We start from the raw sequence: 17458 nt of genomic DNA on the forward strand, positions 1-17458 counted from the left end.
TGGTTGACTTGGTTGACTAGATGTGGTGGCTCACTCCTGTAATCCTAGCACTTTGGGAGGGTAAGGCAGAGGATTGCTTGAGACCGGGAATTTGGGCTTGCAGTGAGCTACCATGACACCATTGCCTGAGCAACATAATGAGACTGTGTCTCTACAAAACAAACAAACAAAAACAATGGTGTTCCGTATAAAAATGCATCTAGTTCAGCTTGCACGTCAAAAAAGCACCTTCTCTAGTCTCCTTTGCTTATTTCTAATCTCCCTGAAACCTAAACCATTTGAATGTCTTAGAGCCCACCCCTCAGATCTCTTCGGCATTTTATTCTTCTGCAAAGTGACCTCACCCAGTTCCATAGCTTCTTGAGGGAATACTTCCAAATTTAACTCTCTAATTATCTAGAGTTTCTTCACTGAGCTCCAGATTCATCCAGTAAGGAGGCATTCAATAACTTGGTAGGAAGCATGTCACAAATATTTGTGCAGATAAATGTATGAATGAATGTTTGAAGTATTGATTTGGATAACAGGAGACTCAGAACTTTCATTTGAACAAATTACTAAGAATCAAAGGTGTGTGTTGTGGGTGTATACTGGTGCATTTGGAGAATGGTTATTTCTTGGTTTATTCTTGGGAATTGTTTGTTGTAGAAAGAGTAAATGTCATAGGCAAGAAGTATATCCTTTCTTAGCAATATTGGGAAGTTGGGGTTTTTTTTTTCCCCCTGCTTTTAAAATTGATTCTAACTTTGTTTTTCAAAATTATTGATTACAAATGTTTTTATTATATAAACACTGTTCTACAACTGATCTCCTATGTCCTTGCTGACTAAACAGTGGTAGGCTCTATTAATTTTGTACTTTAGCACCAGAGTCAACACCTGTGATGCAAGGCTTACATAACATGTTGTAACTGCATCTCTCTGTCTGACCTCTTAACTTTTCCACCCTGGGGTAGGCACCACCATCTTCCCTCACATCCAAGCCAGAAGCCTGGGATCATCTTTCCCTCACTCCCTTAGGGGTTATTCCTCCTGATTCCTAGTGCATCCACCCCTGGGGCCACAATGGTCACCTCCTCACCGATTTTAGGCTTCTATCTAAATACCTCCTGTCTTTCCTCTTGACCACAATGACAGCTCTTGTTAAAATGCAAGTCTGATCACAGTCCATCAAGCTATATAGACTCCCTATCCTTTATAGAAGGAATGACAGTACAGGTTGAGTATCCCGTCTCCGAAATGCATAGGACCAGAAGTGTTTCAGATTTTGGATATTTTTGGATTTTGGACCATTTGCGTATACATAATGAGATATCTTGAGGATGGGACCAAAGTCTAAACATGAAATTCACTTATGTTTCGTATATACCACACATATCCTGAAGGTAATTTTATACAATATTTTATTTACTTTTGTACATGAAACAAAGTTTTGACTATCACATGATAATCACATGACCCATCCCATGAGGTCAGGTGTGGAATTTTCTACTTGTGGCATCATGTCAGCACTCAAAATATTTCAGATTTTGGAGCGTTTCAGATTTTGCATTTCCAGATTAGGTACGGTTTACCTGTACTACTTATAAAGAGTGTCCATGATAGTTTAAATGATTTATATATATTTCTAATTGTTCATGATCTGGCCCAAGTATATACTTAAAAGTTGGAATTTTTTTTCCATAAAAATAGATGGATACTTTCCCAAGTAACTGGTATTTATAGGAAATTAAGACTTTTCATTTTAAGAAATACCAAGGAGGCTATATTTCTATCTTCTTAGCACATAAAATACTTTAATTATTAATAATATAGCAGCTAACACTTGCTTCGTCCTAGGAACTATTCAGAATGCTTTACGGGTGACAAGTAGTTCATTCAGTCCTTACAAAACACACAGAACACATGGACAGAAATAATAAAATTAATAAACTCAGCTGGCTTGAATATCTACAAAAGTTCCCTGAAACAGAAAGAAAATTAGTGGGTAGACCAATGCCCAAGATGTCGTACAGAGTAAAACAGGGATTGGTAAACTGTGGCCCATGTCCAAATGCTGCCAAGGACATGACAGCAGCAGCAGCTGTGGCAGGGTATGTGGCCCACAAGGCCAGAAATATATACTGTCTGGCCTTTTGCAGAAATAATTTGCTGATTCCTGGTGTAAAAAAAATTGTCCCTAACCTGTTCTCCTCCTGCAGGGGAGGGTACGGAATGTGCCCTCTGGGTAATAGGACCTTTTTTCGATGATGTAATGGATAACTACCCACAAGGAAGAAATCAGCATTCCTGATAAAATGCTTAAGTCATCTTCTTGATAAACTGTAATGGGACTAAGAATTGTTCTGGGAAACCAGTCTTCCACCCACCCATTTGACTGCTACCGGTTGTTTTTTGGTTTTCTTTTTTAAGATTTCAATATTTTTTATTTCAAAATATTAAGGGAGTATGAATGTTTTTGTTACATGGATACCTTGTATAATGCTTCAGTCGGGACTTTTCGTGTGCCCATCACCAGAATAGTGTTCATTGTACCCAATAAGAATCTTTAAACGTTCTTTTTGCATCTAGTCTTTCAATGATGTATAACTATTTTCTCTATGAAATGCCCAAACTAAGAGTGATTATTTGATTTGGCTTCTTAAAGTTCTTTTATAACTATTAAGTTTTCTTTTTGCAACTGGTGGCAGTTTTGGAGTTTTAGGAAAATTCCTAAAGAAGTATTCAAGCAGAAAACAGTTAATATAAAAGAACAATAACAACAAAAGACTTCAGACTTCTATAACACTAGATACCAAAGATGACATCTCTGAAGGAAAATGCTATCATTCCAAATCAGCCAAGGTCCTTCAAGTGCAAGGGGACGGCAGAAAAATATCTTCATATACACATAGGCTTAGAAAAATGCCCACATAGCTTTCCTGGAAAAGTGACTTTATAGTTGCATTTCACCAGCCTGAGAGATGAATGACAGTAAACTGTAAACCAGAGAACTTGTAGCTTAGAAAGGACTGGTAGGCTGGGCATGGTGGTTTATGCCTGTAATTATATCACTTTGGAGGCCAAGGTGGGAGGATCGTTTGAGGCCAGGAGTTTGAGGTTGCAGTGAGATAGGACACCACTGCACTCTAGCCTGGGTGACAGAGTGAGACCGTGTCTCAAAAAAAGACTGGCAGTAAGCAATAAAACGGCAAAGTTAAGTCTAAATAACTAATTGTAGGTACAAATGTGAATGAAATGTTAAAAATAATACTTTCATATTTAGAACTACCTCCTTTTTTACTCTGACTTAAAAATTCCAGTGTGCATCAAATCTGGCAACCGATTTAGTGAATGTTGGGTAGTAAGGGCAAAGGACATATATAGAAAATGACCAAAGGGGAAACAGGAAAGGCACTAACATTCTAGGGACATCCCCAAGGGAAGCAACTGATATACTTAGGTATGACTATACCATTAAAAAGAAAATCAAATTCCCCTCAAAGAACCCTTGGCTTTTTTCTTTTTTTTTTTTTGAGACAGTCTTGCTCTGTTGCCTGGACTAGAGTGCTGTGGCGTTAGCCTAGCTCACAGCAACCTCAAACTCCTGGGCTCAAGCAATCCTTCTGCCTCAGCCTCCTGCCTCAGCCTCCTGCCTCAGCCTCCTGAGGAGCTGAGACTGCAAGTGCACACCACCACTCCTGGCTAATTTTTTCCATTTTTTAGTAGAGACGGGATCTCGCCCTTGCTCAGGCTGATCTCGAACTCCAGATCTCAAGCAATCCTCCCGCCTAAGCCTCTCAGAGTGCTAGGATTACAGGCATGAGCCACCTCACCCAGCCACTCTTGGCTCTTGAAATTTAAATTAGCACTACAAAACTGGGAACTATCTGTATAAGGGACAACTGAAGCTAAGATTCCCTGAGATATGAGTGAGGTGTCCAGTAACAGCGTCAGCATGACAAGGTCTAGAAATACTCTGTTTCAGAGGCAGGCTCCCTTCTTTGCCGTGGTCCTGTTAAAAGGAGTCACGCTTCAGTTATCTTTGATATCGGGGGACCTGCCACATTTCCCTCTGCAATATTCTCTGCAATTTTGGGAGAAACCAAACTTACTGCCACGTATTGCAACTTTGAAAACGAGAAATGTCAACCCCTAGAACATGGAAAAATATTCATAAAATGAAGTTTTACAGATAAATGGTTTTAATGAAAAACTGTAAATCTGTTTGTGATTAAAGGAACACAGGGAACATAGAAGTAGTGGTTCAAAGGATTTGGATTCTGCCCTGTACCTTCCCCTCTGCCTTGCGGGCAGCAGATTGCCCTTTGCCTCGCTCATCTGCCCTGGTTTCTCTTCTCTGTGCGGCTGGGCTTGAGAGATTGCCACTGCCCCTGGTGGGGTGATGGCAGGAGAGGGTACAGAATGTGCCCTCTGGGTTCTCCTGCTTCTCAGGTGTTTTTCTTGCCCAACACGGTTTCTCAACCCTCTGCTCTGTTGTTCTCATATGTCGGCAGATATCCCATGTGTTTCTCATAGGCCTGCAGCACCCTTGCTTAGTTTCCAGCACACAGGCAGTTAGCCTCTGCCTTTTCTCTTCTTTTGGCGGTTGCAGTGGGAATCAGGTGGGCCTTGTTTCGGGGAGGGGCTGCAATGGCACCTGTGTTCACATCTCCATCCTGCCCCCACAGGCTCCTTGTTCTCCTGTGAAAGTTCTCTGCAACAAGAGTCGCATGATTAAACATTCCTTTTATTAAAACTAAAACTGTGGAAGCTTTTCTGTACACTTCGCCTTTCTCTAATCGTCTGATTTGCATGTATTTATTATTCTAGGTTGGCGAGAGAGATGATTCCAATCTTTATATAAATGTGAAGCTGAAGGCTGCTGAAGAGGTAATGCCTAGCACAGCAGTGCCACCACCACCTCCCCCACCGCCACCGGGTCCTGTCTCACCCCTTGCCCTTTGTGCTCCTCCCCATAAAAACTCTGGTCACCCACAGCAGGCATTAGTGTATCTATTTGTAAGTCAGAAATGGATGAGTTAGACCACAGCCTCTGGCCTGACATTGAATTTTTGTTTTCTCATCAATAATTTTTTTCCCTTCCCAAAGAGCAGGACTAGGAGACAAATTGCTGAAAGTGCAGTGGTGGCAATTAACAAGTGATTGGTGAATGGGTTGAAGTGAGGGACTAACTCTTCATATAAGTGAGAAAGGATGACTAACACCTCTTGGTTTGTTTTCGTCATATCTGTAAAAGAAATGGGCCCATATCTCAAGTTCTCTTGTCATTTACCTGTTTCTGATGTTCATTTTGCAGGTTGGGATCAAAGCCACTCACATTAAATTACCAAGAACGGCCACAGAATCTGAGGTGAGCTGTTAGGGACTGATTGTTAGGAGGGCGGCTGAAGTGCTTTTTCCTCTGGGTTTTGGTTTAGTGGAACTTTGGGGACTGACACATTTAGCTTATGCAAGACCTTTGGGTTCTTGCTTTACAGACTCTCCCTCCAGAAAATCCTTAAATACAGAGTACATGGTGCAGTACCTATGAACATTTGGTGCTCACAGTGTGACTATAGTACCATATGCTTCCAGATCACCTGTGATGTTCATTAAAACTGATCCTCGGCCTACAATTATCTGCATTTTAAAAAACAAATATGCATTCCCTTTATATGATGTTCAAGAACAGGCAGAACAAATCACTGGTGATTAAAGTCAGAACTATGGTTGCTCATAGGTAGGCGGGTTAACTGCAAAGGGAAAAGAGGAAAAAGAAACTTTCTGAGGTCATGGAAATGTTCTATCGCTGTACTATCCAGTTTGGTGGCCACAAGACCCATGAAGCTATTTGAATTTCATTTAAAAAGATAAAATTAAAAATTCATTTTCTCAGTTGCACCAGCCACACTGCAAGGATTTAATAGCTGCCATCGTATTATAGGGCATAAGTAATAGAACATAATTACACTATAAACACATTCTTTATTACAGAAAGATTATTGGATATTGCTGCTCCGTTTCTTGGTTTGGATGATTGTAAGATGGGTATAACTATTGTAGTAACAGGTTATTATAGTTCTTAGCTCTTTATTTGATGGATTTCTTACCAGACACCTGGGGGATACAGTCTGCGTTAAAGTACGGGTGATCTCAGATCCCAGGGGGAGGTACATTCTGAGAGGACTATAATAAACTGTTGGGGGAAAATGAGACAACCTGATTTTTGCCTTAGAAAGTGTGTTCTCCCCTCTTGATTTCTCTGTGATATACAAATTATATGTGGTATTACTTTTAGGTGTTAAAGCACATTAGATCTTTGAATGAAGACTCTACTGTACATGGATTCCTACTGCAGTTACCTTTAGATTCAGAGAATGCTATTAACACTGAAGCAGTGATCAATGCTATCGCACCTGAAAAGGATGTGGATGGGTGAGTGTGGTTCAGCTTCCTATATCACATTGGATGATTCCATTTACACAATAATATATTTCTATTTTGGGAACACACCATTTTTGCTTCTAGAGAATAAAGACACCTAATTACCTTTATTTCCTTCTTAATTTTCATCACTTTGATTGTTTTAGATTGACTAGTATCAATGCTGGGAAACTTGCTAGAGGTGATCTAAATGACTGTTTCATTCCTTGTACGCCTAAAGGATGCTTGGAACTCATCAAAGAGACAGGTAAAAATACACACCAAACAACAAGAAAGCACCATTTCCTGGAGCCGGGGCTTGACAGGGGGAGGGATAGAGGAGGGACACCGGGCCATAAAAAATGGACTTGATTGGCTGAGGGGCCTGTCTGTTAAAGTCTTCACCTAAATTCTCTTACTTTTCTCAACAACCCTGTGAAGTAGGTATCATTATTGTTCAACAGCTAAGAAAACAAGCTCAGACAGACACTTGTAACTTGTCCAAGAGACAGCAGAACCAAGATTTGAACTTGGGTTATTTTTTTGTGAAAAAATAACCTATATGGTAATAAGAATTCAGATCATTTAAAAGGGTAAACAGTGAAAAGTTCCCACTCCTGAAATGGGCACCGAGTCTCCACAGTAGTTCTAGGACTCGACAGATGGCTAGAAATGGATCTCCTGAACAGTTGGCCATATCATCCCGTCACTAGTTAGCACCTTGCTATTTTGATTTCATTATGAATACTTTTAGCAGAGGTTATTTTTTACAAGGGAAGTGGGTCTTACAAAGAAGTAGGTCGGAAGTTTTAAGTGGAAAGTTTTGGCCAGCATAAATGAAAGTTTTCTGTGGTTGGCAAGAAAAGGTCAAGCTATAAGCCTTGGAGGGCTGTTACAGTTCACTCCTACAGCTACATTTATATTCTTCAGCATGTTTAGCAAAGAACGTATCACAACTTGATTTAAAAAGAAATCCCGGCCGGGCGCGGTGGCTCACGCCTGTAATTCTAGCACTCTGGGAGGCCGAGGCGGGTGGATCGCTCAAGGTCAGGAGTTCGAGACCAGCCTGAGCAAGAGCGAGACCCCGTCTCTACTAAAAATAGAAAAAAATTATATGGACAACTAAATATATATATAGAAAAAATTAGCCGGGCATGGTGGCGCATGCCTGTAGTCCCAGCTACTTGGGAGGCTGAGGCAGGAGGATCACTTGAGCCCAGGAGTTTGAGGTTGCTGTGAGCTAGGCTGACGCCACGGCACTCACTTTAGCCTGGGGAACAAAGTGAGACTCTGTCTCAAAAAAAAAAAAAAAAAAGAAATCCCGTAAGCTATAGCCGCTGCAGGCCTCCTACTTCCTCTTGTTGACAGTGACACTGTCATTTGCCCTGATGTAGCTTCAAGTCTTTCACTGAATCCTAAAAAGTACAGAAAGTGACCTTTGAAACACTTTACACTTTGCAGTCTTTACTTCTAGGTGTTCATGATATTAACATATAAGAGCTTATCTTTTTCTGATAAAATTGATTTTATGCAAGAAATAAAGGTCCACTGCCTTCAGTCTTCACTGTGCAGAGAAGCTCCGCTGGCATCTTCAACACTTCTCTGCTTTCTTCTGTGTGGGCGACAGCTCACTGGCTCCACCTGGTGGCCCCCAGCAGCTCCGGCTTCAGCTTTGTTCTATCCTTGTGCCTAATAGTCACAGGAGGGCCAGGTACAGTGGCTGATGCCTGTAATTCCAGCATTTTGGAAGGCTCAAAGGGGAGGATCGCTGAAGGCCAGGAATCTGAGGTTGCAATGAGCTATGTTGTACCATTGCACTCCAGCCTGGGTGACAGAGAGACCCTGTAGCTAAAAAATCAAAACAAAACAAAAACCAGCCATAGATCTTATCAGCCAAGGGATGAAATATGGTCACTGGTCCACTATTGGGTGTTCACCCCAGCCATCTCCAATGAGTAGAGTGTGAATCAGTCCTGAAAAGAGCATTGGTATATTGCCAGAAGAATGGATGCTGAGTAAGCAGAAAGAAAGCTCCTTACTGCAGTTAAATTTCCCCTTTATCACTTCTCTGCAAATAACCCTACGGTTCAGGCCTGAAGCCAAAAAGAAATGTGGATGAGGAACTGCATAAATAAACTCACCAAAGTTGGAAAGAATTACTGATACTAATCTAATTTCCTGCACTTCTCTTCACCCAGTTACATACACCCTATTGGTTTCAACTGTTTTGCCCATGTAATTTAATCTGATGTCTTCCTCCATATGGCTGTTTAGCTGTATGTCAGGGTTTCTTTTTTCTTTGAGTGTAGGTTTTTCTTCCCACTCCCCTATGACTCAATGAATGGATCTTGGCTTAAGCTGCTCTCAAAAACCCACAGTAAGAAGGACACATGTACAAATCCCAATTTATAGCTGAAACCCTAGAGTTGAGAATATTATTGCCAAAAAAGAAATGTTTTTAGGAAAGTTTCTGTTTGATGCTAAGAACCTGTTTTTGTATGCTGGTTCTGAATTTTCCCATTTAGGTGGCATGCAAAGGAGGGCAGCTTCTTTCCCCCAACTCTGATGCATGCTGGCTTTTTTTTCAGGGGTGCAGATCGCTGGAAGGCACGCTGTAGTGGTTGGGCGCAGTAAAATAGTGGGAGCCCCAATGCATGACTTGCTTCTGTGGAACAATGCCACAGTGACCACCTGCCACTCCAAGACTGCCAATCTGGGCGAGGAGGTAGGAGGTCCAGAGTAGAGTTGAAGGTGTTCTCTGTGTGTGTGTGTATGTGTGTGTATGTACATGAATGTGCATGTGTAGTGGGGTGTTCTCTTCACACAATGGGTATAGCTAACATTTAAGGTCCAGACACTGCCATGTACTTTACCCTCATTATCTCATTTAACCCCATTTATAACAATTTTGCAATTCTCATCTCATGTTATTAATACAAGATGAAGAAACAAATTCAAATTTAAAATTTGCTCAAGTTTATACAGAATTTGCTCTGTGTACTTTTTATCCCAGTCTGCCTCGTGTAGACAGAGATTAGTAGTATAGCCACTCAGATTGACCCAGATGTCATGGATGTGACAGTGGTGGCCTTAGAGTCAGAGGTGCTCTGGAGGAGGATGTCACAGTGGTTCCATGACATCAAGCATAGCAGCTTGCTCTAGACCCCTGCATCAGATTCCTGAATTGAAGAATGCTCACACGTACATGTGCCTATTGACAATGCAGTCTCTTAAATGTAAGGAGAGAGCAGGAGAGGCCTGGTACCTTCTCTTTTAATCCTCCCAAGCAATGCTCTGCAAGGTGGAGGAGAGGGAGCAGTCTCCAGATGTTATATCATCCAGGGACATAGTCCTAGGTCTGCAGCTCCAAGCCCATGCTCCCTTCTGCCCTGCGGGTTCTCATCAATTTCCCCTTTGGTAAAATGCCTAGAGAAGGGGATTTCTGGTGTGTGTAGGAACGAGCTCAGCATGTGAAGGGCTGTCAGAAATGTCTTGCATTTGAGGCCTTGACCCAAAAGCCTATGAGATAGCTGACGATAATTAAAAATTTAATACGAAGCTCAGGGGTGTCCTTTCTACTTCTAGATTTTTTTGATGTGTGTTTCATTCTTAACTTCTGATGTTTGAATCCCCCTTACATAGGTAAATAAAGGTGACATCCTGGTGGTTGCAACTGGTCAGCCTGAAATGGTGAAAGGAGAGTGGATCAAACCTGGGGCAATAGTCATCGACTGTGGGATCAATTATGTCCCAGGTGGGTGTTGCTACAGGAGGCAAGTGGTTTCTGGGAGAGGGCCAAGTTGAGGATGATGTCTAGGTCATCACATGAAGTCTGAGAGGGAGCCTCTCATCTCATTTTATGCTTGAAGTACTAACATTTAGAGGCTCTGGTGTCAGAGCCTGTGACTTTAATCACTGTGCTGTGCAGCTCCCAAGATGACTTTGTCCAGGGAGAAAGTGGGAGAGGGGGTGGGAGGGAGACATCACTTTATCTTTGTAGAAATTGCCCTTTATTTTAGCAAAGGTGGTGGACAGAATTAAAATATAGTGTAATCCTTGCAGTACACCGTGAGAGTCCAGAAGAGGGACTCATTCTGCTCAGAGTTCTCTAGGAGGGCTTTACAAAGAAGATATTTGACCTGGGTTTTTTTCTAGGCAGAGAGGACAAATTTCAGCCTTTTAATCACATTCAAAACTGTGCTTGGCATCCTCATCCCTGAGTTACTCCCCACTCCCATCTTTCAGTTGATATCACCATTCTTCCTTCCACAGGTCTGAAACCTTTTAGTTCCCCTTCCAATTAGTCCCTATATTGAGTCAGTTTTTAAATATTATGAATTGTTTCTTCTCTTCTTTGTTCTCAGTGTCACCACTGAGTGTTGCCTTCTTAGCTGGATTGGACTGCAGGTGTCCCCACCTCCAGCTGCTCCCACCCAAATCCATCGCCCATCACACACCTCGCTTGCCGTGTTCACCTCTAGCGCAGACCTGAACCTCTTCCTCCCACATCACTTGCTAGACTCCTTAGCCTCACACAAGCTTCAGCAACCTTTGCGGCCTTTTATCTCGCTGGCACTTTGTGAATACCTGTCTTAAACTGGACTGCTTTCCCTTGCCTGCACATACCTTGTTTGTCCTTAGTGGAGCATGGCATTCTTTAAAACATAAAGTTCTACAGAACAATGTAGCAAAATTTGTATACATGCTCATAGATTCAAGAAAGGAACAATCTGTAATTGAGCAACTATGGTGCATCAAGCACCACTCTAGGCCTTGGGCTACACAATTGAAGAAGGCTCAACTGCGAACTTCATTTTCTACCGCTTCCTCCCCATTTCCTCTTGGTCTGTGATGTCTGTTGCTCCTTCCAAACCCTGTTTGATTTCTCCTTAACCAGGGGTGATCTCTCCTCCTGAAAATCCTTCTCTTCCTCTCTCCTCTCCCATAGAACTTGGTATTTGTTTTATCACATGTGTCTCTTGTTTGGTGTCCTGTGCCCGCCTGGCTAGACAGTCAGCTCCTCACAGGCAGTGTGGTCTCTGCGGTGCCATGTCCAGCATTCTGCCTTCTGACTATTGGCATTCATATCTGTTGAGTTGTTGAATTCTTGTTATTGCAAGAATAATCTTTTTTCTCTCTTCCTATCTCAAGTTTGAGATGTAGACAGTGAGCTGCCAGGAACATTAGTCACTGTCAAGCCTTTACCATTTTTAACCTCCCTCCCACTCTCCCTATCGTGCTTTTAAGACAGTAGCTCATAATTGATCACTCATTTTCTTGTAGTATAATTATCTAATGGGCGATAATGAAATTGCTCTCCTACAACTCCTCACTTTGAATACTTGCAATATGACATTCAAGCTCATTCTGTTTAAAACCTTGCATCTTCTGTATCATTTCTGCTTTTGGCATTTTTTGGATTATATGAGAGACGGAGAAGAAAAACCTGGATGGGGATCTGGAGTCTTGTAGATGGTTGGGAAATGTCAACTTGAATGTGAAACTTACCATCCTGATCTCATTGACGGCTCACGTAGATGGTAAACTATGAACAAAACCAAAGCAGGAACTTCCATACTGGTCAACAGTGTTTTTACTGATCCTGGGCATATAGGCGTATAAATATAAATAAGTCTGGATATTATTGTTCTCCAAAGATGGCAGAATCACTGAGTTGCAGACCAATGAGGGGCTGATGGACTTAAAGTGTATTCTTTGTAAACGTTCATTTTAGAAACAACATATTCCACAACTGGACCACTTCTTGTTCCATATTTTGATTATTTAAGTTGTTTGTATGGTCTGCTCAGGGATATCATAAGTTACTTGCCAAATTAAGAATGAATTAAGGGGTGTGTGTGTGCCTTTTTTTTTTTTTTTCCAAAAAGAATATTTTTTAAGATTCTTGTGGAGAGCCGAAAGTATTGGCCAGAGGAATGTGGAAGTATTCTTCCTGTTTGGCTTACTAAACATAATTTGAGAAAGGCTGGATGAATAGAGCTTTAATTGGAAGAGTTAAAAAGAGGGTACAGATTTCCCACCTTATCCCAGTCCAGTCTCAACCCATCCAGTATAGTGGCCTCTATACTGACCTCTATTATCAGGTGTCCCCAAATTAGACGTGAAGGAGTCAAGGCTCAGCTGGATCTTAAGTTGAACTTTGTACATGTAATTTCCCAATGGAAGGGAAATTCTAGGGTTGGGCGTATATGACCAAAATGTTTGCTGGTTACTGAAGCTGTATACTTAGGTTGAGAAATGGTTGCTTTTTCCACTGACCACACTATCTATGAAACACTGGATGTGCGTCACTGGGCACTCAAGTCAGCCCTGATGGTATTTGGCTTAGGAGCAAAACAGCTCAGCCAGGGCAGCATTCAGTTAGTCGTGGAGGGATTGATGTGTGTCTCCTAAGGTGGAGAAACTAAAACGACTAACATTAACACATAGAAAGATGCAAGGGGTATTTTAAGCTAGCTTCAGTGTTAGACTGTTGAAACCTGCCCAAAGGGCAAACTCATAACTCTATTTCCTTGGCATTTTGAAACAACTTTAGGGGTTATGAGAGGAAATGTTCTGCACATCGTTTGCTGCTTCATAATCTTCTAGAAACCTGAAACTATGCCACCAAGTTGTGTTCACTAGGTCCTTCTAGGAGATGTAAAAAATATATATCTAAGGTGCGAAGAGAAACCCTGGTGTTTGGAGAATGCTTTTTCAATTTCAAGAACATGCACGTTTTCTCATTTGGTTCTCAGCAAGCTTGTGAGACAGGTAGTGTTAAATCCTTCTCTGCATTTTTTGGACTTCAGATGAATATGAAGCTCACAGGGGCTGAGGAACTAACTGTATAAGAACTGATTCTAGGCCTTGTAATTCTGGCTTTTCGGGTCTGTCTTGAAGCTTCCTCTCAGTTTTGGAGATCCCATCAGAGGGAAGTAATGATGTGACTGGGATTCTACCGGATCCTTCCTCGGGCGTTTATTGTTTCAAGATCTAGGCCTGTGCCCCAGCCCCTCCTGGAAGTGCACTGAAGCCAAGTGTAGGATGTTCTTTGTGTGAGTGAGCAATGATGCATCATTGGGTTTTATTCTCTTGAATAGCTATTCTTTGCTGGTAAGATTTGTAGTTGTTCTTGCATCCTTTTAAGGGGAATGTAATTATATTCTTTGCCTTTTAGCATACATTTAAGTAGCTGCTCGTCTTTGGAATTGGGTGTTGAATTGTTCCTCCAGCTCACACATGGAGCTTACAAAATGCAAGCAGTTGCTGTAGAAACAGTATCTGGCAGCTGTGACACAGTCGGAGCTTTGTGCACCCAAAAAATTCCTTTTGTAGGCCTTGGCAAATTAACATTTTAAAAGGTGCTCATTATATACTGGGTAGCTGATTTTAAGTATAAAAAAATCGTTACTATTTTATTTGCCACCTGAGGGGCCACAAAAAGATTCTCCAGTTTCTGAAAAACCACTTAAGCATCTTGTGAATTTTTACGGGTAAAATAATTTTCTCCCTAGGAAATAGCAAACATCTGTCATCCATAGCTTTTAAGTAAAGTAGGCATTTGGGCCTGATGGGACCATCACACCCTAAAATTCTACTGAGTTTTTGGAACAAACTGTCATAATTGATCACCAGGATTGGAAATAAACACCAGGATTGCAATTCTGAGACGTGGCTTTGAATTTTTCCTTCTTGACCAGATGATACAAAGGCAAACGGGAAAAGGATTGTGGGTGATGTGGCATACCACGAGGCCAAAGAGAGGGCAGGCTTCATCACTCCTGTTCCTGGCGGCGTCGGGCCCATGACGGTGGCAATGCTGATGCAGGTACTTACTTGTGAATAAAGTTTCTGTAATAGTTCTGCACAGCTGCTAGAATTTTACTGCTTTTCTCCCGAAGTATAATAGAAATTTCCGAAAACCTACTCAGAAGTTAAGTAAAGGTGGGAATCTATTGAAGCAAAAAAGGGAATGGAAGACCAGGGAAGTAGCATCAGTCACATTAATAGAAGAAAGTAGGGGCACAATTCTAATTTCCTTTGGAAAATAATAACTTCCAAAAAAAAGAAAAGTCCAAGTACACTGACTGGGCTAGGTCTGTTTTGGTTTGCTCGCCCGTCATAAGGCTTTGCACCAGCTAATAAGGGGCGAGGCAAGCAGCCCAGAGCATTTCGCCTGCCTGTAGAGTCTTGCCTAGAATGGAGGCGTGTTAACAGTTGGGTCACGAGGCAAATCATTTTGTGATGGAACTGGGGTTTGGAACTGGGGGGTTAAAGTAATCTCCTTTTCTAAGTTCCATTTATGACGTTTTGTTTAGAGCACGGTAGAGAGTGCAAGGCGTTTCCTGGAGAAATATAAGCCAGGAAAGTGGAGTATTCAGTATAACAAACTTAACCTGAAGACCCCTGTTCCGAGGTAAAAATAAAATTTTAAAACTTTGTGAATTGTTGGTTTTTAGCTGACAGATACCATGGATGTGTGTGTTCTGCCTCTGAAAGCACCATCAGTGGTTGGGGTAGGGGTGGGTGTCATTAATATTGGGGAATTATTATGAATTCAATAAACAAAGATTGATGCCTATTTTCTATGTTTTTAAAGTGACATTGATATATCGCGATCTTGCAAACCAAAGCCCATTGGTACACTGGCTCGAGAAATTGGTCTGTTCTCTGAAGAGGTGGAATTGTATGGTGAAACAAAGGCCAAAGTCCTGCTGTCAGCACTGGAACGCCTGAAACACCAACCTGATGGGAAATACGTGGTGGTGACTGGGTATGGTTCTCATTCATTTTGCCAACTGAATCATAATGTTAATCCTGAGTATTACCAGGGATTGCATTTGTATTTGCAGAGGTCCCTTTAATTTGGTTTTAGCATTTTCACACATACTTGATCTGATTCGATCCTTACAGCAATCCTGTGAGGTGGGTAAAAGTAGGTATAATCATTCAGAGATGAGAAAACTGATCAAGTTCATCTTTCTAGTAGATGGTAGAGTTCGGTCTTAAAACCTAGTCTTCTGATGGAATCGTCTGTTTGTTGGTTAACCTAAAATTCATTAATTCAATAGATCTACTAAGCATTCATTTTTATTGCTGGGCTTAGTTATATATATAACTGCATTTTTTTGAGACTATAAATTGAGAAATTAAAATTACAGTAGTCTCTCTATAAGGTAAAGTGCATTTTCTCCTTACAGCAAGAAAAACTAAAGTCTAGCAATCTTGTTTTTTTTTTTTTTTAATTTAAAATTTTTTAGAAATTTTATTTAAGACTCTTGGAAAAGGTCTATTTCAGGGCTTTTGTCTTTCTTATTATTTAGATTAAGAGTCATTCCTAGGGTCTGCTACATACGACTTGATGACTGAGATCAACTTAATTATGCAAGTAAACCTTTTCCTTTTTTGCTTTCATCTTGAAGAATAACCCCAACGCCCTTGGGAGAAGGGAAAAGCACAACCACAATCGGGCTGGTGCAAGCCCTGGGCGCCCATCTTTTCCAGAACGTCTTTGCGTGTGTGCGGCAGCCCTCCCAGGGCCCCACCTTTGGAATAAAAGGTACTAGTGGGTCCAGACCTGAGTGGCCCGAGGGCACCTCCCTCTCCCTCAGTCCTCCCAGGCCCCCTCGGCCCCATGAATGCTTATGGGATCTTCAACTCATTTAGACACCAGGAATGTCCTCCTCACACCCCCTGTAGTGGTGCTTTTGGCAAAGGCTGCCATCAGATCCCCCCAACTCCTGCTGTCACTTTTGACACTGCACAAGGATTCTCTGGGGTAGGTAATGTGTAGCTGGAGGTGCTTTGATTTGATCCTGAGAGTGAACTGTCACAGTAACAATGAAGGTAATCATAGCTACTGATCATCATGCTGACACTCGGGAGAGAAAGACAAACCCCACAAATGTTTCGCCCTGTGGGAATAAGAAAAGCCTACCTTACTGAGTATATGCTTTGTGCCAGGTATTATGCTGAACGGTCTACACATACTATTTTATCTTATCCTTCAATATGAGATAGCATTATCACCATTTTACAATAGCAGCAACCAGAGCTTCAGAGGTGACTCGGTCAAAGGCACCATTATTAAGTACCAGAGCACCCCCTCCACCATGTCTATTTTAAACTCTAAACCACTACCATTAACAGTGTTTTTTCTGATTGGTTGAAAACACGACATCAGTAATCATACTTTACCTTCAGATTTTGATTGCTGTAGTAATGCAAACATGCCCTCTTAATTAAAATTATTTTTATTAATTATAATAGGTTCTTAGAGTTATCTTTCTCTGCTTGGTGACAAGGTATCACATTCTGCTTGTCCTAGCAATTACTGCAAATGTCAACACAGGGTACACCTTCATCTTTCTGCCTATTTTATAAATGTACTGACTTGATTCTGCTTTTGAGCTTGTGTTAACAACCCCCTTTCAACTTCAGAATGAGCTACATACCTTGTTCTGCTTATTGAACCCATTATTTTATCCACCTTTTACTCTTATTGCAAATTGCCTCATTGCATGGTCTCTGCCTCACAGAACCACAATCAGTATCTCAAATTTATATTTATTTCATTGATAATGCAGTAACCTGGACATTATTGACTGGTCTTTGGTTAATACAAGTTGAACATCTCAAATCCAGAAATCTGAAATCTAGGCTGGGCGTGGTGGCTCATGCCTGTAATCCTAGCACTCTGGGAGGCCGAGGCAGGAGGATGGCCTGAGGTCAGCAGTTCAAGACCAGCCTGAGCAAGAGTGAGACCCCATCTCTACTAAAAATAGAAAACTTAGCTAAGCGTGGTAGCATGCACCTGTAGTCCCAGCTACTCAGGAGGTTAAGGCAGGAGGATGGCTTGAGCCCAGGAGTTTGAGGTTGCTGTGAGCTAGGCTGACGCCACGGCACTCTACTTAGGGCAACACAGTGAGACTCTGTCTCAAAAAAAAAAAAAAGAGAGAGAGAGAAAGAAAAAATGAAATCCAAAAGGCTCCAAAATCCAAATCTTTCTGAGTGCCAATGTGATGTAAAAGGAAATGCTCACTGGAACATTT

The 17458-nt window shown here is 41.5% G+C and overlaps 2 protein-coding genes across 5 annotated transcripts in view; one reads left to right on the plus strand and one right to left on the minus strand.

Annotated features, from left to right (window-relative positions):
- The window catches only part of ESR2 (estrogen receptor 2), a 196949-nt gene that overhangs the window by 157338 nt on the left and 22153 nt on the right, over positions 1 to 17458 (minus strand). The window lies entirely within an intron of this gene.
- Positions 1 to 17458, plus strand: part of MTHFD1 (methylenetetrahydrofolate dehydrogenase, cyclohydrolase and formyltetrahydrofolate synthetase 1) — a 60814-nt gene that overhangs the window by 18622 nt on the left and 24734 nt on the right. For all 4 annotated transcript variants that reach the window (XM_069487433.1, XM_069487413.1, XM_069487443.1 and 1 more), the window contains exons 3-12: positions 4812 to 4871; positions 5299 to 5352; positions 6280 to 6416; positions 6572 to 6672; positions 8993 to 9129; positions 10047 to 10158; positions 14108 to 14235; positions 14726 to 14823; positions 15007 to 15180; positions 15830 to 15966. In XM_069487433.1, coding sequence (XP_069343534.1) covers positions 4812 to 4871; positions 5299 to 5352; positions 6280 to 6416; positions 6572 to 6672; positions 8993 to 9129; positions 10047 to 10158; positions 14108 to 14235; positions 14726 to 14823; positions 15007 to 15180; positions 15830 to 15966 — 1138 coding nt within the window. The remainder of the gene's footprint in view (positions 1 to 4811; positions 4872 to 5298; positions 5353 to 6279; positions 6417 to 6571; positions 6673 to 8992; positions 9130 to 10046; positions 10159 to 14107; positions 14236 to 14725; positions 14824 to 15006; positions 15181 to 15829; positions 15967 to 17458) is intronic.

The sequence above is a fragment of the Eulemur rufifrons genome, chromosome 2, assembly GCF_041146395.1.
Source record: "Eulemur rufifrons isolate Redbay chromosome 2, OSU_ERuf_1, whole genome shotgun sequence".
In the NCBI taxonomy this organism is placed as follows: Eukaryota; Metazoa; Chordata; class Mammalia; order Primates; family Lemuridae; genus Eulemur; species Eulemur rufifrons.